Raw genomic sequence first — 21,244 nt, 5'->3', positions numbered from 1 at the left:
AGTGAGAATTGGACCCTAAAGTGTTACCGACCTTCCACTTCCAATCTGACTTGACGTTGGTGTTTGTGTTGAAAGTTACATTGCTTTTGGCATAATCAAGCTGCCACTCACCAAACACCACTCACTGAGAAAAAGAGCGATTTGGATATTGTGCAGTGTTTCTGAAGCATCTTTTTCCATCTTCCTGCAGTGCATCACCGACGCGGCCCGTGCCCAACGGATCTCCTCCTCTCTGCACATGCCTGATAAAGTGCTGAACTTCGTGAAGGACCACTTCCTGATGGACAGCGTGATTCGCAGCCAGCCTCTGCTCCTCAAACGAAACGTGCGCTACACGCAGCTCGCTGTGCACCGAGTACAGGCTCTTCACAAGACCTACGACGTGCTCTTCATCGGCACAGGTGAGGTCTTAGATACACCATGGCAAATCTGATTTTATACTAATATTCCTGCATTAAAGGCTTTTTGATTGTTGCCCTAATCCCCATTAAGATTTTACTATAAGGGATTTTAAGTCCAGGAGTTTAGACTTGGGAAATCAAACCTTTATATCAGGCAGAATGACTTTATCTGTTGCTTTACACATTCATGCTGGTTCGTAACTACAGATTCACCCCAAAATGTCATCATTTACTAATTTTCTAAAAAACACAAAGAAAGATCTATGAAATAAGCTGTGAGTATGATATTTGATACATCCGGCTCTTATTATAATCACAATAATGTTTTATTAAGATGATATTTAAATGCTTGGTTTGTATGATCAAAGCTCTGTAGATTTAATTGGGCGCAATGCAATGCAATTCAATTCAATAATTGTTAATCAAACACATTTGATACTCACATTTTTGTTTCAGTTCAGTAAGTGTTAATCTTGAAATACTACTAACAATATAAAATGTATTCTTATGCTTTATAAAAATCATGAAAGCTTCGTCTCACATCACTTGTGTTCGTTTCAGATGATGGCAGGATTCACAAAGCCATCAACGTTAATCACAAGATGTATATCATTGAAGAGCTGGTGATTTTCCCCGAGCCTCTCTCTGTACAACACATCGAACTGGATGATGAGAAGGTCCCTTAAACTCATTTACTTTCTTTGTACTTGTTATGCATGCTGAAGAACATAATGCATTAGTGAAATGACAGCGCGGCCGGAAAAAGGACCCTTCAACCGTAGAGATAGTGAGGCCTGGGAGGGAGATAATTGCGTCCCTGTTTTCTTCTCTGGGGAAATGTGTGAACAGATGGGAAACAAACAGTGTCTGCTCTGTCTACACTACTCAGTCTATACTTCATCTGTATATCTTACGCCATATGAGCTATTTTAAAAAGGCTTATTGCCTCTGTCTCTGCAATTATCATCTATTAGCATTTACTGTATGTTTTTCAAGCGTCTTTCTACACTGGACGTTTGATTGTCCTGTAGATAGATTGTCCTAAGAAGAGTCCGTCCTGAGAAAGTGTCTAATTTCTGATGTCTTTGCATTTCCAACAGGGACTGTTGTTTGTGTCCAGCTATTCTGGGCTGGTTGAAATCCCTCTTGCCAACTGCTCCAACTACCAGAGCTGTGGAGAGTGTGTGCTGTCTAGAGATCCTTACTGTGCCTGGACAGGGAAGCAGTGTTCAAATATCAAACATGCTCCAACTAAGAGGTTAGCATATTTCCAACACTTGTACTAGCATCTATTGCACTGCAATTAGTATACTTTTATACTTATATTTTACAAGTATTAAAATACAGTTTAAAACGAAACAAATAAATTATTTTCACAAAACACACGTACATAAATGAACAAGGTTTCCTTACACCTTGATTACTTGTGAGTGTAGCATTATTGTCAAATAGGTTTTTGAGTGGAATGTACTATATAACATTTTACAAACTTGCCTGACAAATTATCTGATATTTTTAGAGACTTTCTGACCTTGACACACATCCCATGAAGGTTTGCAGGGGACCTCTGACATATTTTCCTGGTTTTATTGCTGTGCATGTTGGTTGCACCACATGACTTTGATATGGCAGACAAACGTTTTTCATATATTAATAATATTTTAAACAAAACTGCATATTTATTTATGCCAAACTACTTAAGGTTTTCTTTTCAATAATTTCGTTCTTTTAATTAAGCCTTTTTTTCCTAAATTATGATCATCAGGACAGTTGAACAACCATAACAAAATACTCAAAACTCAAAAATTTGCTCATCATAGAATATATTTACTTTATGGTCAAAGGAACACGCCGACTTTTTGGGACTTTAGCTTATTCACCGTATCCCCCAGAGTTAGATAAGTCCATACATACCCTTTTTATCTCGGTGCGTGCCGTAACTCTGTCTGACGCACCCACCGCTAGCCTAGCTTAGCACAAAGACTGGAGGTAAACAGCTCCAGCTAGCATACTGCTCCCAATAAGTGACAAAATAACGACAACATTTTCCCATTTACATGTTGTTATTTGTATAGTCACAGCATGTACAAATAACAAGGTCACATGAGACACAGCCATCTTCTAACCGTATACATACTGGGAACTATATTCTCAGAAGGCGAAGCATTGCTACTTGGGTGGAGTGATTAGCGCAACACTCTGAGCAAACTCTCTGCTCCTCACCACGGGTCTTCTCAGGCGCTGCGAGCAAATCACTCCGCAGAAGTAGAAGTGCTTCGCCTTCTGAGAATATAGTCCCCAGCTAGGCTAGCGGTGGGTGCGTCAGACAGAGTTAAGGCACGCACCGAGATAAAAAGGGTATGTATGGACTTATCTAACTCTGGGGGATACGGTGAATAAGCTAAAGTCCCAAAAAGTCTGCATGTTCCTTTAAGTAGGCCTATTGTCTTCAGTGTCACATATTCCTTCAGAAATCCAACATAATATGCTGATTTGGTGCTTATTATTATTATTATCAATGTTGAAAACAGTTCTGCAAACCGTGATATGGTTCAGGATTCTTTGATGAATAAAAAATTCAAAAGAACACCATTTATTTGAAATATAAATCGTTTATTACATTAGAAATCTCTTATCTGTTACTTTTGATAAATTTATTGTGTTCTTGTCAGATAAAAGTGTAATATAAAAAAAAAACTTTTGAAGTGTTTACTGTATGTATGAACTGAATTTTAATCTCTGCTCTTTTCTTCCTAGTCAATGGCAACAAGATATAGATGATGCCAACACTGCCATGTGCAAAATGACAATGCCAATCCCTCGTTCTGCAAGACCGACTCCACAACGTGAGTAAAAGCCATGCTTAAAAGCCCTTTCACACTGAGCATGTCACGATAAAGCTAAGCGAAAAGGCTGACGAACGGCGCTTTCACACTGAACGCAAAACGATTGATTGCCTTCAGCTGATTCACGCCGGCACGATAGGTGGCGTTGACCAAGAATACATTTCTCCACATTTATGCATCTCGTAGGTTTTCCCATTTGGCTTTAACCTCGTCCGCTGCACAACATACAACAGTAAATTAAGATAAATAAAGTTTGGGACTACACAGGAACCATCATTGGGTGTGTGTAATAACCTCCGACTACGATCTAAAGTGGATTTTGATAAAATAATGGGCAGACGTGCAGTATATGTAGTGTTTTATAATGAACTGAATCATTTATAATGAAATGATTCTTTACTGTTATAAAAAAAGACCCCAAGCCGCATGAAAAACATATTGTTGTAATCATATATTTATTTGGCTTCATATTTCATCTGTAGAAATGCTTCTCTCAGTTGTTAATGTGCGGAACTCAGAGCGAGGAAATTAACACAACGTCGCCATTCGGAAGGGCAGGAGTTATGATCACATAATATGATTGGAAGCTCTGGAGCGAATGAGCTCTCTGACACACTGTACGCTTTTCAAACTCTTCATATCGCATAATTCAGTGGAAAATGAATAGAAATGAGAATCTGTATAAAGAACATGTAAGAAAAAATCTGTTCCTAAACACCACTGATAACACTCAACATCCATTCATACTTGTCTGTGATGTACAGGTTTTCAAAATAGCGCCATCACTCTCACTCTCTTCAACGCGGGGCTACGAGGAAAAAAAAGCGTCGCACTAGTCGCGAAAAACATCTTGCCGTCACACTGCGCTTGATCACTCAACATAATAGTTACACTATCTATTGTTTCGATTCTAGAGCGTCATCGCGACATACATCGCTTAATCACGCTCACTGTAAAAGGCCCTTTACAATATCTAAACAGTGTGAATCACTATTTGTAGAATTTATTTCCAACAAACCACAAAGTGCTATAGAGTGCATGAGGCTAAGGCAAGCTCTGACAGTTACAAAGGCACTCTGACATGTGGCATGACCAAACGCATTTACATAGTGCCTCCGGCTAGATGCTCTGATTGTAAGAGATTGAAGTGGTTGCGTGGTGGTTTGCTAACATGTCAGATAAATGTTTGATTTATTAGTAACTAATAAGACCATCTAACCCACAGGTGTTCCATCATGTCATGTGGTACAAATACCAGTCAACACATTTACGGTTCTACCCTGCAAGCTGCGATCCAACTTGGCTGAGAGGCGATGGGAGTACAGTCAAACCGCCGAGCGATTCGTCTACCCTAGTCCTGACGGCGGCCTGGTGGTTGTAGCCCAAGTGGACAGGGAGGAGGTCTATGAATGTTGGTCTGAAGAAGGTGGCTACCAACAACTCCTGGCCAATTATTGCGTTAAAGCAGAGCACGAAAGCACCACCCTGATTGGACGTTCCCGAACGCAGCATGTGCTCCAAGGGGAGGCGATTATCCTGCCCGGGGAAACGTGGTCACCGCAGAAAACCAAAACGTACTGGAATGAACTGATTGTTGTGTGTGCCTTACTCGTGTTCTCCCTGGTGGTCCTGTCGCTGTTTGTGGCATACAGGAACCGGGATAGGATGAAGTCCATGCTGAAGGAAGGCGAGTGCCCCAACATGCAACAGAAGAAACCGCGAATCCCAGGGAAGCACACGGAAAGCCTTCCATTAAATGGCAACAATATCCCGCCCTCTGTGTCTGACCACAAGGGCTACCAGACGCTCAATGATAACTACATCTGCAGCACTCCAACCCACGAATGCTCCTCGCCCGAGAACAGCAAGAGCTTCTCGGAATCCGAAAAGAGACCTTTGAACTTAAAAGAGAGCCACGTGGAAATCTCGCCGACTTGCCCGCGGCCTCGAGTACGGCTGGGCTCGGAAATCAAAGACTCGATCGTTTAAGTTTTGTTTGGGATGACTGTTAAAGAAAATAGTGGCCTCTGAACTGAACAGCACCAAGGGAGGGACAGACTGAAAATGACTGGAAACGTACCATCACTGGGTTTTATTTTGCACTTTGTCTCCTCTCATTTTGTCTCGGTGATCTGTTCACATTTCTCAGTCACTGCCAAGTCTGTGAAGCACCCAGAGCCACGGCGAGCGGGACGCAAGGCCCTCGGGTACACTTTGAAAAAACAAGGTGGGCATTGCGAGAGACGCCAATCCAGTCGTCCCGCCCGGCCCTCCGTCCAAAAAATGAATCTGTGTGCATCTGTGTGAAAGCAATACGATGCCCTCAGGGTTCACTAACCTGTCATGCTCCCATCTCATCCCTCGGTCTGCTGCGTAGAGTTGGTCGTTCAAACTTCAGTCTAGAATAGAGTCTCTGCTAAACATAGTGCCTGACGTGAGATGATTAGCTGACATTTCAACACAATGTGAGATGTGGTGGTGCATCAAAACAAAGCTTTGATGATATATGCAAAACCTTTGCACAGTATATCATCATGACCTCAGCACATAGCAGGCATACTATGCAAATCACATAAAGGAGAAGCATCGTGTAGAGAGCTAACGAAACCGCGCACGGCTGTCCTAGTACAATAAGTGATGCCACGACCTCAGTATTCTACGCCGCTTCTCAGAGGTACACATGTTAAATAAAGTATGCAAGAGAGATTGAGGAATATAAAGAGCCCACAACGGGGTTTCAATGTGTAGAGGACTCCAAAGAAGGCATGTTAGCAATACTAAGAGTACATCCCAAGGCACAAATTACATTCTGAAGATGCAGAAATATAATTATCTCTATGTTCTTTATATCCCAACCACGATCAATTGCGAATTGATCAATGGTAAAATCATTTAAAGCAGAGGTTCCCAGCCTTTTTGACTCCAGCACCCATTGTCCACAACAAAATCTGAATGTCTGTTCTCAGTTGTTTACTATTATTTACTGATAAGGATTAAGGATTTTGTAAATAATAATAATATTTTACTCACAATTTCTACCTGACAAATTTGATTAATGTAGATGACTTCTGCAAATCACACTTTTAAAATGAGGCTTTCTCAAACATATATAGAGATTTTTGGAATCCTGTTTTTTTAAAGACAAAAAAACTAAGTTTTTTTGGGGTTGATTTTTAGTTTGTTTTGACTTATTTAATTGCTTATTCAGTCTTATTTGTAATCATTTTAAGTTATATTGAAGCCCATTTGGCCCCCTGGTTGAGAACCTCTGGTTTAAAGGGTATAGTTCACCCAAAAATGAAAATTCTGTCATCATTTACTCGCCTATCATTCTCCAAAGTTCTAGCTTTTTTGTTCTTTTTTTTTTTTGTCCAAACAATGAAAGTCAATGGGGTCCAATGCTGTTTTGGACCCCACTGACTTTCATTGTTTAGCCAAAAACAGTTCTTCAAATGATCTCTATCTGTGCTCAGCATAAGAAAGTCATTGAGGTTTGGAAGAACATGAGCGTGAGTAAATGAAAGCAGAATTTTCTACATAAATATTTCTTGAAGTAGTGCATAAATAGTCAATAGAAGTGACCAAACGTCTCTTGAGATTGTTTACTGATCCAATTTTTTTTTTTGTGCCAAAATATTTTCGATTCTTATTTCACATCTCTCAGAAGCCCAAGTGGTCTACGGATCTGTCAAGAGCTGTTCTCTTGACTCGAAAGTGTACTTCTCTCAGATTAAAGACATTTATATTGCCATGTTGTAAATTTGAATGATGAATTTGCATTCGGACAGAATGAAAACGACTTTACATGCCAATTTTACGCTAAGCTATGAGATCTATGCTCACGGAGAGTGTAAAGTGACCAGCAGAAATTTTTTTTTTTCATGAAAAGTGCCATGTTCACTATAACACCTTAAGTCAAAGCAGGCTAACAGATGTTTTTGAGTGGGAGCAATGACATATAGGTATACGAAACTACGTTATAAATCGTCAGCTGCCAAGAGTGTCATACTGGTTCGAATTTCAAACACTGCATTACTTGGTTACTGCAAAGCATTGGGGATGGGGGATAATAACTTATGCACACATGTAAGTTATATAGCATCAACATAAGGATCCATGTAAAAATGTATAGTTAAGAACACTCAGACAAAATAATAATAATTTTTAAGAAACATCTATTTCCAGTAAAATTCCCAAAGACAAGCATTGTATATTGCACCACTCAAGTGTGTAATGTTTCATCGCCATTGATCTTTAAAGATCACACAGACATTTGTATTGTGAATGTAGTTATTGTATTGATTGAAAGTGTTCCAAAATTCTTCTTTCAATAGAAACATTGTGTCTTATTTAAATGTATGCTGAATGTTTGAAAGCGGGACGTTTACTTTCACATGATATTGACGGACAATGACTTTGATCACAAAGTTGTACAATTGTATTTGTAAGGGAAGGTTATGAACGACATTTAATGTTTTTACATTCTGCTTTTTTTTTTCCAGAATGCATTACAATTCTTTTTTTCTATTGTATTTGCACAGAATGTGGCAATGGTTCGAATGAAAGTGTCTGGGGATGAATGTTCTCCTGACATTGCTGTAGCAAGTACCAACTGAATGGTTTTGTTAAAGCCTATGAGCTAGATTTCGTGACTTAAAGGGTTTGCGGGAAAGCAAATGTAATCTTGTAGCCTTTTTGTGACTAAAACACGTGAACAAAGAGCAAACCTCACATGCATGTCTGCTCTGGTGGACTTCACAGTAGAATTACCTAAAGTCGAAAACCACTGTATATCGAATGGTCTTCTGTGCAACAGTCCACTGCAAGGGTATGTCTCCACTGTGCTTATTAATATCTACAGAGGTCCCCTAATATATAAATATATATATATCAATCACACAAAACACTTACTGAACATATTTCAAGCACAGAAAAAGAAAAAAACATGTATTTGTAACAATAATATTACTGTTTTACATATACTCAGACCTCTGTTTGAAAATCACATTCAAAATATCATGCAAAAAAATCATTTAAACTAAGCAAATTTGCTTCTGTTTTTCAGTACATCCTCTGATTATTCTCACTAGCGTGCCGTTTTACAGAGTAGACAATGTGAAAACTTCACTGTACATCAGCTGCTGCCTACAAGCGGTAGATTTAGTTACGTATATAGATAGTCGTATAGTCACATATTTCAGTGCTGAACTGACTCCGACATGAGAGTTGTGGACTGCAGTCTGTTACACTCTCAAACGCTCAGATACGTTCTTTATAATGGCGCACCAAGATGCTCTGATCTATTGTAAGTTAATGTCTTGTAAACTTTAATGTAAAGGTGTATTTGTACATTTTGCTGCCAATGTAAAGAAAAAAAAACCTGTCGTGAAATGTATTTTTTGTATTATACATCACTACTGTTTTGTTGTTTTTATTATATTGTACATAAAAGCACTTTAATTTTAATTTTTTAAATAAAAGAAATAAACCCACTGATTTTTACTGATTCTACATTTTTCGGGTCAATTTCAGTTTTGAAACTCGCAAGTTTTGAGTCAAGTGGCATCAAATTATATGTATGATTTATGAAAAGGTATAGGCATACTGTAATATATCATAAACACCTACCACTAACGGTCAGCTTATACATTTTATGGACACTTTAGGTTTCATAGGCCCTCTTTTATGAAAATATCTTTACAAATACAGTACCGGTCAAAAGTTTGGAAACATTATATTTTTAATGTTTTTAAAGAAGTCTTTTATGCTCATCAAGCCTGCATTTATTTGACCAAAAATGCAGAAAAAAAACAGTAATTGTTTAATTGTGAAATAACATTTTAAATGTTCTGTTTTAACATGCTTTTAAAACATAATTTATTTCTGTTATGCAAAGCTGAATTTTCAGCATCATTACTCCAGTCTTCACTGTCACATGATCCTTCAGAAATCATTCTATGCTGATTTATTATCTATGTTGGAAACAGTTTTGCTGCTTAATGGGGGTTTTTTTACAACCTGTGCTACTTTTTTCAGGAGGATCCTTTGATAATTTTTTTTTAAAGAACAGCATTTATTTACAATAGAAAGCTTACAATATATAGTTCAAAAGTTTATGGTCAGTATATTTTTAAAAAAAAAAAATGTAATACTTTCATACAGCAAGAATGTGTTAAATTGATAACAAAAGTGATAGTAAAGATTTATATTGTTAGAAAATATTTCGATTTTGAATAAATGCGGTTCTTTTTAACTTTTTATTCATAAAAGAATCCTAAAAAAAACTATCACAGGTTCGAAAAAAATATTAAGCAGCACAACTGTTCCAACATTGATAATAAATCAGCATATTAGAATGATTTTTGAAGGATCATGTGACACTGAAGACTGGAGTAGGCTAATGGCTGATGAAAATTCAGCTTTGCATCACAGAAATAGCATTGTAATTGTAATAATATTTCACAATATGTTTTGGTTTTTTCTGTATAACATAAAAAAACAGTAGGCTAATGTTTCCAATCTTTTGACTTATAATATTGTCGCCTACATACAGTAAATCTCACTTTTCAAGTATGAGCCAAGTGCTCACGAGCGCTCTAACATTTGACGTAATAATGCTGCCATCGTGTGGCAATTGTCGGTATAGAAACGACTCATCCTTGAATATAGCCGTCGTTGTGGTCATCATCATCACTACGTTTCTTCCAGATTAAATAAAGTAACAACAAACAATAGCTGACATAGTTACAACAACACGATACTCATATCCAGTTATGTAAATAATGAAGTTCCTAGGTAATCCCCCTGTATGCGCGTGTTATTTGACGCAGGCTAAAAGTTAACTATGACAGAACCATGTAAACACTTGAGTTAGTTTAAGGTGCGGTGCCCTGTTTGCAGAATGACACAGCCAGAGAGACAATGAAAAATAATTAAATTTCATAGACTACCTTTTTATTTAGACTACTTTTTTATTTATTTAACTAGCTAGGCCTGATCTTTAATCAGTTTGTAATTCAGAGAAATGTCATTGAATTGTATGTATACGACTGTGGCTATGTCGTGGACATTACCAAACAAAGGAAGGCAAATGTCCATCCGCAGATAAAGAGCAGTCCACACCTGAAAGGGAAATAAAGTAGCGCCCGGCCTCGACAGTGAACCCACCGCGCGCACTGCATGGCGTAGGTCAACATGACCGCATTCTCTGTTCATTTTCATTTTGGTGATGATATTTGCTAATTTATTTTAGATCATTTTATTGTAGTCGTTACTAAATTTAATAGCAATATAAGCAACATTTATATTAGAAAAATAATTAGCCTACGTGGCGCAGTAAAATCCGGCAGTGGGCCTATAGGCAAAGACTATACAATCCATAAAGACTTATATAAGTTCAGTATTTGTAAGTTCATTATTTTCCTATTTATAATTAGCCTATGTTAAAAATTTTTTTGATAAATTATGACAAATGTGTTTTTGCATTGCTTTAACTAAAAATTTTTTTATATAGGCTACGTTACAAGAATCTACTATTTTTTTTAAGTCGGTTTAATGTAATTTAATCTGATTTAAACATCCAAGTTGATTGTAGCCTACTTAAAAATGTAAGGCAGCAAATTTTACATAAATAATATGCCGTGTAGGCTATTCTTTGGTTAATAAAAAGCATGAAATAACATCACAAATGTGGTTTAGGGTTCTCCCAGGCTGGTCTTTTTGCTGGTTTTTTAGTTTTAAGCACTTACTACCTGGCCAGACTGAGAGACCAATGTAAATATGGGCTGGTTCTCAGATTGTTGTGCACTTTTACAGCACGCCTACCTCCACGGGTATCCAATGACACACTAACTCGAGTTTAACTTGTTGCACGCGAGATAATGAGCGATCAGCCAATCAGGCATGCCTTCATCTATCTAACCTGCCTCTTTCAGCGCGAGGTGTCCGCGCGCACCTGTTGGTGATGTACAGTAGTAAGCTGCATGTTAACGCTCATTCCTCTTCACACTTTCGTCGTTTTATCACTTTCACATAGGTTATTTGGAGCGGTTTCGTTGTACACGGGTGTATTTTAAATAAGCGTTTGCTTGTCCTCGTCAAGATGAACCAAAATGACCTTCGGAGACTTTTCGCAGCATGTGATGGGAATAAGTCAGGAAGAGTCGAATACGAGGACTTCACTAATGTTTGCCGAGAGCTTAATGTCCCCGCGGACGAGATCAGGACTTTATTCAACAAGTTCGACCTGGATGGAGACGGATACATTAATTTCAACGACTTTTCGTCAAGCTTTCACGAAGTTTCCGAAGCCCTCAATCTAGCTTTGTTGGGAAACAGTTTGCAAAGTCCGAGAAGCGCTTGGGATGAGTTTGAAAACGCATTAGACGGAGATGTGGCCTTTTATTTAGGAAGGTAGGCTTATGTTTTGACTTAACTTATTTAGTTAAGCTTTTAATTTAGTCATTATTAACATAAAAGGATGCACGAGACAATATGCCTATACGTTTTAAACTTTTTAGTTTACTTTCTAGTTGTTAAGGTAGCAACTGGGACTTTTTTTTCAGTACCTCCATTTATATCTAGCTGTATATTAAAACAATAGTATATTTTCTATCTGCCAGTTTAGCTAAGTAAACTTGTGTATGTACACAGAATATTTGTTTTTGTTTTTCATCTGTATTTAACTACAGTTTTAACTAAGTTTTTTTTTGCCAATACCTGTCTTGACAACTGGCTTCATCCATCCTCATAAGATGCGCTCACTCAGTCCTTGTTTTATTGCTGTTCCCACTTTTTTTGTTTCTTGTCTGCAGGCAGTGCGATGCAGTGAGCGAGTTGTATGAACAAATCCACTCCACATCAGATGAGCTGTTACTGCAACAATATGAGGATGTCATCAAAGCCTTTGTGGCCGAGAGCAAAGAACACAGGATGGAGAGTGAGCAACTCGAGACCAGTCTTCGAAGGTGAGGAGCATTTCCAGGATACAGCCGGGATGCTGTGCGGATTCAAAAACAGGTTTTACAACAGCTGGTTTGGCCCTTTCAAATTGTCATTGTCAAGACTGATGAGATATTATGAAGGACAATAGGTTGTACCTCGATATAATTTCATGTCCCTTTACATGTTTGAAAGAATTTCTTTAGCGCTTTAATTGTTCGTTATTTGTAACTTGTCATTCTGTGTCCCCTTGGAAGTTTCCTGAAGCTTTGTAGTGGGAGTAAGACCATCACAGAATTTAAACAGTTCACAATTGTAGTAAGTACAAGAAGATTGTGCTGTTCCTTATTTAGATTAATTAATCACTGATTCACTAATATTATTGTGAACTTCGTCTCTAATTCATCGATTGGTGGACAGAAACCCTGGGCTTTTTTTTTTTTTTTTGTCCAGGAGTTTTTTTTTTTTTTTTTGCATTTAAGCATTTAATGGATTCAGGTCCTAAAGCTTACATTATTAAAATGAAGAAAAGCTCCTCCATTCTTAAGGAGGAAACTGAAAATGAGTGCAGAGTTACTAAGCTTGTCCTTCTCGTATTTCTCAAGAATTTCTATTTGGGTTTCTGTAGGTGTGGACACAGTTTGAGTGCTCTCAGTGAAACACTGTCCAGGCCTTTTACTGTGTGTTTAGCAAAAGGCTGTTTGTTTCACCTCCGGTCCACCTTACACAGTTGCTGCTTGTTTTCTCAATAGTCCTACCTTCATTTCTCCCTTCCCTTTCGTCAGACGTTTGCTCAACTGCACCCACTTGATGATTATGATAAGACAGTGTAGCTCAAAGGAGTAATTCATCTCTCCAGTAGTAGCTCCTCGGGGGAACGTTTCTTTTGAGAGCTGGATGCCGGTGCACTTGATCTTAGGAAACCCTTTATTGCATCCAAAACCGGTTGTATCAAACTGCTTTCTGGAGACTTTAAAGTTGCCATTTGGTTCTAAAAAGTTCAGGCTATGCCTTTTGCTTTTTTGATGTCAACAGGACAGAGGAACTGACCAGCTGTCAGTTTGAAGAGATGGAGGAGGACGTGCAACAGCAACTGGCCCGCACAGAAGAAAGGGTCAGAGAAGAGGTGAGAAGTTTGATATGCAGTGACTATTTTTATTATTATGAATTGGCAAATTTATTAGTTTAACTCTTTCCCTGACAGCATTTTTCAAAAAAAGTTGTCAGTCACTGCCAGCATTTTGATCTTTTTCACAATTTCATGGCCCCCAGAATATTTTGTTGTATGAATATCTAAATATGCAAACTATCAAAAGAACACACCCTCTGCTTATAAACAAAAAAAGTTTTATTCTAGCTTGATACATTTTTTTTTTTTATTAACACCTGAATGTAAGTTTCATAAAGCAACATTTTGTAGATTTATATATATATGTGTAACTTGTATTTTTGTAATGTGTTTTTTGCCATGAAGATAGCCAGATGCTGAAAAGGCATTAAATAAAACTATACTGATACCGGTACTATGTAATTTTTGGCCCTCTAGCAGATAAAAAACAAAACTGCAGGCATTTTGTGTAAAAACATAGTTTTGGTTGTGCTTCGGCGCTGTGACTGCAGATTAATTTGAGCCTGCACAATAGAAAATGCTTTACAATGAACTCAGATAAATTGCCACATGTAGCTCTCTAACAGTTCAATAAAGTTTCTTACTCTCCTGTTGAGTAATAAAAATGCCGTCAATTTAAAATCCTTTAGTTCCCATAATCTCTGAAAAGCCAAGCCAATCTGGATTCTGGTTTTATTACAAGCTCTGTCACGATCTCATTTTGCCAGCAAGACTCTCCTCTGTGCAGGTTTTTTTTAAATGCAATTTCCTGTGAAAACCATGTCAGGTCTAAAATACAATACAATACTAAAATGCATTATAATACAAATTATAAGTGGCTTACCATAGTAAAACGGGTTAAACATGTTTTAGAAGGATTGTATGTACTAACTATTTAAACTGTTAATTTTGAACAAATAAGTTAGTGTAGTTTAAGTACTACATTGTATTGAATTTTTTAAAAAAAAATTTTTATGGCATTAGTTACTATAATCGTGGTTCACACATGTAAATGTGTATTTATTCCATCTTGCTGAGTGGAAATAGGGATTTCGGATTCTGCTTCTTGCTCAGTGGTTCACCTTTATTCGTGTAGCCCAGTGAGCTTTTTAACAGGAAGGCCAGCCTGACTTTCTGCACAAAGGCTTCTCTATGAGAGCTTGTAAATGCCTCTTTATTAGGCCTGTGCATATAAGGAAAACACTCTTCTTGGGTTTCATGCATACAGGAGCAGAAGAAATTGGATGAATCCATTGCTATGCTCCAAATCAAGCATGAGAATGAGCTGGCAGACCTGCAAACAACAATCGAGAGGCTCACAAAGGTGAGACCATGTGGGATTCTCATGTGAATGCATGTGGGTTTGTCTATTTTGTGTGTAACTTGAATTGTTTCTTACATTCTCTAATTTTAGCAGTATCAAGAGGAGTCGAAATTAAACAGCCCTAGAGAAGATGCCATCAAATTGAGAGCACAGATTAGAGCTCTGATGCAGGTATGAATCATATTCCTCTCCCTACTATCACATGCAGTGCCCTTCAAAATTTTTTGAACTTTAGGGGAGAGTAAGGTGAAGTTGCCAATTTTGATCTAAAATGATATTCACCCAAAAATGAGAATTCTCACCATTCTATTCTAAAATTGTATGACTGTCTTCTGTGGATAAAATATATTTTGAGATTACTTTTTTCTTCATAAAGTTCCCAACATTCTTCAACATATCTTGTTTGGAGACTTGAGACGTCTTGAGGTGAAACTATCACATAAGGCCATATAAATAGAATATGGGAATGATTTACAATTTAAGTAAAAATAACAAAACAAGAGTCCTTTTTAAATGCAGTGTGTGATCAAATGTCAAGTTATGAACCATTTTGTTAGAGGCACCACAGCTTATCCAATGACACGTCTTGGCCCAATCTGTCTGAATTTGGTGGGGCAGATTGCCCTTTATTCTGTATTTGCAAAATAAGGATTGGCACCCTAAATACCAAATTGATAAATGTATGACCTCTACAGCTTTCATTTGTTTCTCTGCAGGAGAATGAGGAGCTGAGGAGTTCTCTTATGAAAGCCAAGATGAATATCTCAGTTCTCCAGGTTGAGTTGGACGGATTGAAGAACGCCTTCACTGACCAAAAACTCCAACACGAAAGGTGAGAATACTGATGCTTCAAACTGGGTTTGTGTATGTAAAGATATGATTGCTGCCATTGGTTCTCACATACAGCCTGCATTTATTTTTCATTTTTAGAGAAAGTGATGACCTTAAGAAGATGATGATGGAGTACCAGTCTTATTCTAGCCATATAGAAATCCTCCAGTGAGTCAATTCAGTTGTCCTCTGTACTAGTCAAATTAATCAAAATATTCTAATGAAGAAATTGATTTCTTGCTTGCTTTGATATGAGAGGTTTGACTTTTCCCCTCCACATCAGGGAAGTGAACAAAACGTTGTATGACAGCAATGATGGGTTACGCTCTGCTCTGAGCCAGGATAACTCCTCTACAAAAAGACGGGTAGCTATATAATTATTATTATTTATTTTGAGTTGGTACTGCATTCATTTTAACCATGATCAAATATTTGGATTTCCATCATAAAGGATATCAGCATTGTTTCTGGAATGCATTTCAATGTACACAAAAACTATTCTCATTAAAATGTTTGCTCTTCTGTAGCTCTCACCAAAAAATGAAATTCCTCCTAGGAAGATGAAACCACTTCGACAGAGTACAATGAATCAGAGCGGGTAATTATGCCCTCTATTGTTTGCTCAGTATATTTTTCTGTCAAGGTACAACTGACACAAATACAGCGCAAACATTCCAGATGCTTTGTTTAGGCCTGTGTGTTTATTATATTATTATTTTTCCTATGGAGGACTAGATGTCTATTTTTAACTTGATTCAATATATTTATTTTTACAGTTTTACCAATGAAGAGGATACTATGTCCTTGGTCAAGTGCTGGGCTGATAAATATCTGGACAGTGGCGTTTCCCTTCAGACGGACCCTGAGCCGATGTCAGCAAGCGATTATGACAGTGACGACAGCCATAATTCAGTGGAGACAGTGCATCATAGTTACTCTACTATTCCATCTGAACTGGAGGCAAGTCTTCAGCTTTCACTAGTTGTCACACTATATGTGTCATGTGTATCTGTATAATTCCTTTCTAGATAAATAACTAATGTTTTTGTAGGTGTCGGAACTGAAGTCTGAAGCTTTGGGATCGATACCTCGTAGCAGAGTTGGCTCAATATCCTCCTCACTTCGGCGACGCTTATCTGCTTTTCCTGTCAAGGTAGTTCTTGCTTACTCCTAGTTTTTAAATCTCATTGAAGTAGGCTGTAGAAGTAGACAATGTTTTTTAGTAAGCTTAAGGATTTGATAAGATTTCACTAGAAAATGTTAGAATCGTATGTAAATGTAGCCTAATACATGTGTAATCTTAAAATTGCGGTTTAATTATTATTATTATTATTATTATTATTTTTTGTGTAACTTGTAACTCTGCCCTTGCCATGAAAATAGCCTCAGCTGCTGACATAACATTCAGCTCTACTACTACATGGTTTTGCTGAAAACAAAGGCCCAAAGTCTTTTTGTAAAGTTATGGGCCAGTTAGCAAGTAACTTATACACAGGATCCAAATGCTACTAAAAATAGTCCTTGGAAATAATGATCAAATGCTGTGTAATATGTTCAGGGATCTGGGGGTCTCACGATCACATAAAACAATTTAAAGACAATTTAGTTTTTTTTTTAATTCATTTTTTTCTCTCTCTTTTGAAGAACTTGAGAAACTTTGATATGATAAATTAAATTTGGAAATGATATTTGATCAAAAGTTTGATTTCAATACCTGGCATGAATTTACCATAATGCTTATAAATCCATGAGCATTTGTATACATCCTATGAGTATTAATTTTTGTAGTTATGGCAAGCTCTAAAATATTTTATTGGCTATAAAATAGTTAATTTAATCGTTAATCTTATCTATTAAATGGCACTATAAAACTGGTAAAAAGTAGCACTGTGATGGACTTTGTACATTTTGTTCTCTATAGCAAACTGAAGAAGACCTGCATGACACAGATCTTGCTCCAGTGTATCGTCTGGTGTTGGCTGGGGATGCTGGGTCAGGAAAATCCAGCTTTTTACTACGGTTGAGTCTTAACGAATTCAGAGGAGATATGCAAACCACTCTTGGTGAGAACATGCAACCATGCTATTTTTGAATGAGCTTAAATTGTTACCATATGAATACATTATGATGATAGAATCCAAATGGCTCAAAATTCGTTCTTGCAGGTGTTGATTTTCAAATCAAGAAGATGCTTGTAGATGGAGAGAAAACAAACCTTCAGATCTGGGACACTGCTGGACAGGAAAGGTAAAGTACTACGACCGATTTACGAACCAACTACATGGATAGTTAAATTATGATTAAGTTACGTAGGAATTAAGGTGCACAGATAATAAATTTGTCAGCTGCTACACAGTGCCGGATCTCCCTATACGCCTAGTGCGCAAGTTGTGTAAGGCCCCTGAACCACCAGGCGGCCCCTTGCTCAAAGATGACTTGATGACTTGGGATGCAATTAATAGAATTTGTTTGTTTTGATTTTGGCTTCCAATGATTATGAAAACATGATGCCGCATTCCAATCCTTTCCTGTAAAGCAGTGCACTGCCACCCTTCTTGCGTACCATTCTTATCATGTAACATGACTGTCCTTATACAGTCTCTGGCAGGACTGTATAAAAGCCTTTTGTGCTGCCATGGTTTTCACTTCGACAGCCCTAAATTCAACAAGAGATTTTTCCTCAAGATTTTTCAAATAACTGCTTTTGCACTTTATAATGTATCATGGTTTCTTCAAATATTTCTGAAGGATCATGTGACACAAGTCTGGAGTAATGATACTGAAAATTAAGCTTTGTATCACAGGAATAAATACATGAATTCATATTAAAATGAAAAACATTTAAAATTGTAATGTTTCAATGGTTTTACTGTATTTGATCAAATCCATGCAGCCTTAGTTAACATAAGAGACCTTCAAAAACACAATCTACCACAGAAACCAAAAATTCTTGGGCCAGCAGCATGTGTCCAAATTTCAACCTTAACCGATCTATTTCATCAGAAACGATCTGAAAACAGGGCTTTAAGTGTAAAATACCGAACTTGTCCTTTAAATGCCCTAATTGAACTAAGGCCTACTCCTGGTTTAATCTAAGCCTTGTCTGTGAAACCGAGCCTTTGTGTGTTACTTGATCTGTAGCATAAATGTATGTTCGTGAGGACTTGATTTTACATGAAGGAATTTCTAGTTGTAAAGGGTCATTCCTGTGGGACGTTCAGATTTTAAGCTTTTGATTTGCTGCGATTTTCATTGTCTAATGAACCATATGCTAAAGATAAAGTACTTTTCAAATGTTTGGAGTCAGTAAGAGTTTGTGTTTGGGGGAAAAAAAGGCTGAATTTATTTGATCGATAATGCAGTAAAACCATAATATTGTGAAATTACTGACTTTTAATAAATTTTAAAATGTAATTTATTCCATTGTTGGCAAAGCTGAATTTTCATCAGCCATTACTCCAGGCTTCAGTGTCAGTTTTTCTGCTTAATATTTTTGTGGAAACTTTTAAATGCATCTTAAATGAATGCTGCTGAATAAAGGTATTGAAATAAAAATATTGAAAGTTCTTACTGACCTCCCCAAACTTTTGAGCTGTAGTGTATAGACAATACTTAACTTTTTGAAAATTTAATGTGCTTACCAGTGGTTCCTTTTCTTCAGGTTCCGCAGCATCGCTAGGTCATATTTCCGCAAGGCACACGGAGTGCTACTGCTGTACGACGTAACGTCTGAGAGCAGCTTTCTGAATGTCCGTGAATGGGTGGAACAGATTAAGGTACGGTGACAAATTTTATTGACCTTTACATTTCCTTTTGTATTATTTTAGTCTAAATCCGGTCAATTTTCCCTCACAGGAGTCAACCGATAAGGACATCCCAATGTGTATAATCGGGAACAAGGTGGATTTGAGGGCAGAAAGCCCAGAGGGAAGCTGTGTGAGCTCTTTCCATGGGGAAAAGCTTGCTATGGTGAGTAACAGATTTGTGTGGAAAGAACGTATTAACCATCATGTTGTCAATTTCTAATGGCTGCTGTCCATGATAGGCTTATAATGCCCTGTTCTGCGAGGCGAGTGCTAAAGAAGGGACTAACGTCGTCGAGGCCGTTTTACATTTAGCAAGGTAAGATCAGTTCTTCTTGCTCATTCTAAAACTGAGTAAAGATATGACGTGTTTTGAGGTTTCAAATGTCTTCTGAAACATTATCACAGAGAAGTAAAGAAACATGCAAAACTGGGGCGGAGGTCAGAGTCACAGGTGAATCTGAGTCTTCACAAACGGAGGAAGACACTGAGCAACTGCTGTGGAGTTTAAAACTGCGGCGGTTTAAATGTCTTGCATTTATTTTAATGTCAGTCCATTGTATTAAATGTAACTTTTTAAATATAATTTAATAATATGCACACCTTTATAATATGACCTTTATTGGGAAAATGTTAATAAAACCTTTTTTTAAAGAATCAAGTTAGTCACTTAAGCAATTGACATCTTTTGGATGTTTTTGTACGTGTCCTTGGTGTTTTTAAGCACTGATCAAATGTATACTTGTACATTTGCCTACAAATGATCAATTCACTTCAGGGTTCAATGCTTATTTAAATGTTTTTATTTGAATTGTTGAAGGATGTTCATGTACGTTTTTCTGTGTAAAATAAAAGTTTTAAGATTTATTTAGTTTAAATCAACAGTCTGGAAGCCATTCTTCTGATGTTCTCTAAAAAAAGAAAAGGAAAACTCGAATTTTGAGTTGCACTATATTCAACAATTTTTAGCAAAGGAAATATAGAAATATAAGTGTTTTTGAGATGGGTCTGTTATTGTTTTTTTACATGGTACTACTCAAGAAAAAGGAGACCTGTGCACAGTAAATACCCAGTCAAACTAAATTGATGTATAAAACAATAATGTTGGCTTAAGATCGTCTGGATGATTTGTCTTGTAACTATTTGACTTTAGAATATTTTTTTTCCATTGGCTTTCTTTTGCTTCTGTTGCATTATTTCAGCATCTCTAAAAGAGAAAAGAAAACACGGAAAAATAATGGCTGTTAATAGTGTCGCACTACAATTTTAAACTGCAGCGCATTTCCATTTCTCATACTCAAACTGAGCAACAGATTATGTATGAGAGCTTCTTCCAGAGAAGCTGCTTCTAGCTCAAGTTGTTACGGTCTGCTGTTGTCGGTTACCTCTGCTTTCCAGATAAACCATTGTTTTTCTTTCCCTTGTGCATAGCATATTACTTTGCTTCTTGGCATTTTTCTGGCGAGCAAGTTCACGCTGGTTTCCCTCTAAAGAGGACTCAGTGCTGAAATTAAATATCTTATCTGACTGACACTGGAGATGTTTTAATCTTACTTCAAGCCTACTGTATAATTTGCATCCAAATATCAACATGATAATTAAAAAAAAAATAACTTGACTCTTCTATGTCTTGATAGTTCATACTACTTTTAGTATAATGTCCACAATCAGGTCATGGTAAACATTTAAGTTAATATTTTTTTTCTAAAATGGAAAATATTTCAAGATGGCCATTTACTGAACTGAAGCAATTTAGGATGACCATTTAAGAAACGTTTCTCAATTGTCATTGTAATAAAATGCAAAACATAATACAATGTTAAAAAGACACATTATTGGTAGATATAGAGCGACTTTAAATGTAAGTTTTGTTTAGTTTGGGCGTCTTAAAGGTCGGGTGTGATATTTTCACTATTAATCACACTAGCAGCCGGATATGTATCATGATACAAAACTTATATTTCATATTTGAAGATTATCTTTTGTGATTC

General features: G+C 37.1%; 2 protein-coding genes across 4 annotated transcripts in view; both read left to right on the top strand.

Moving 5' to 3' along the window:
• The window catches only part of sema4ba (sema domain, immunoglobulin domain (Ig), transmembrane domain (TM) and short cytoplasmic domain, (semaphorin) 4Ba), a 64,879-nt gene extending 56,126 nt beyond the window's left edge, over positions 1-8,753 (top strand). The window contains exons 11-15 of the mRNA XM_079621517.1: positions 191-401; positions 963-1,078; positions 1,502-1,659; positions 3,159-3,247; positions 4,473-8,753. Of these exons, the coding sequence (XP_079477643.1) occupies positions 191-401; positions 963-1,078; positions 1,502-1,659; positions 3,159-3,247; positions 4,473-5,236 (1,338 nt within the window). The 3' untranslated portion in view covers positions 5,237-8,753. The remainder of the gene's footprint in view (positions 1-190; positions 402-962; positions 1,079-1,501; positions 1,660-3,158; positions 3,248-4,472) is intronic.
• A 2,295-nt stretch (positions 8,754-11,048) lies between these two features.
• rasef2 (RAS and EF-hand domain containing 2) lies at positions 11,049-20,382 on the top strand. Of its 3 annotated transcripts, none has more exons than XM_079621837.1 (17): positions 11,049-11,659; positions 12,061-12,213; positions 13,223-13,313; positions 14,524-14,619; positions 14,710-14,790; positions 15,336-15,451; positions 15,550-15,618; positions 15,734-15,815; positions 15,978-16,048; positions 16,227-16,410; positions 16,502-16,603; positions 17,372-17,513; positions 17,616-17,697; positions 19,112-19,226; positions 19,306-19,419; positions 19,496-19,572; positions 19,662-20,382. In XM_079621837.1, the coding sequence occupies exons 1-17, from the start codon at positions 11,349-11,351 to the stop codon at positions 19,762-19,764; spliced, it is 1,989 nt and encodes a 662-aa protein (XP_079477963.1). In that variant the 5' UTR covers positions 11,049-11,348; the 3' UTR covers positions 19,765-20,382. The 3 variants fall into 3 exon arrangements, with proteins under 3 accessions (XP_079477963.1, XP_079477964.1, XP_079477965.1); XM_079621838.1 differs by having other exon boundaries at positions 11,138-11,659; positions 14,713-14,790; XM_079621839.1 differs by having other exon boundaries at positions 11,185-11,659; positions 12,061-12,265.
• The last annotated feature ends 862 nt before the right edge of the window (positions 20,383-21,244 follow it).

The sequence above is a fragment of the Phoxinus phoxinus genome, assembly GCF_949152265.1.
Source record: "Phoxinus phoxinus genome assembly, chromosome: 8".
Lineage (NCBI taxonomy): Eukaryota > Metazoa > Chordata > Actinopteri > Cypriniformes > Leuciscidae > Phoxinus > Phoxinus phoxinus.
Note: the sequence above shows the minus strand (reverse complement) of the source record. Positions and strands in the feature narration are given on the sequence as shown.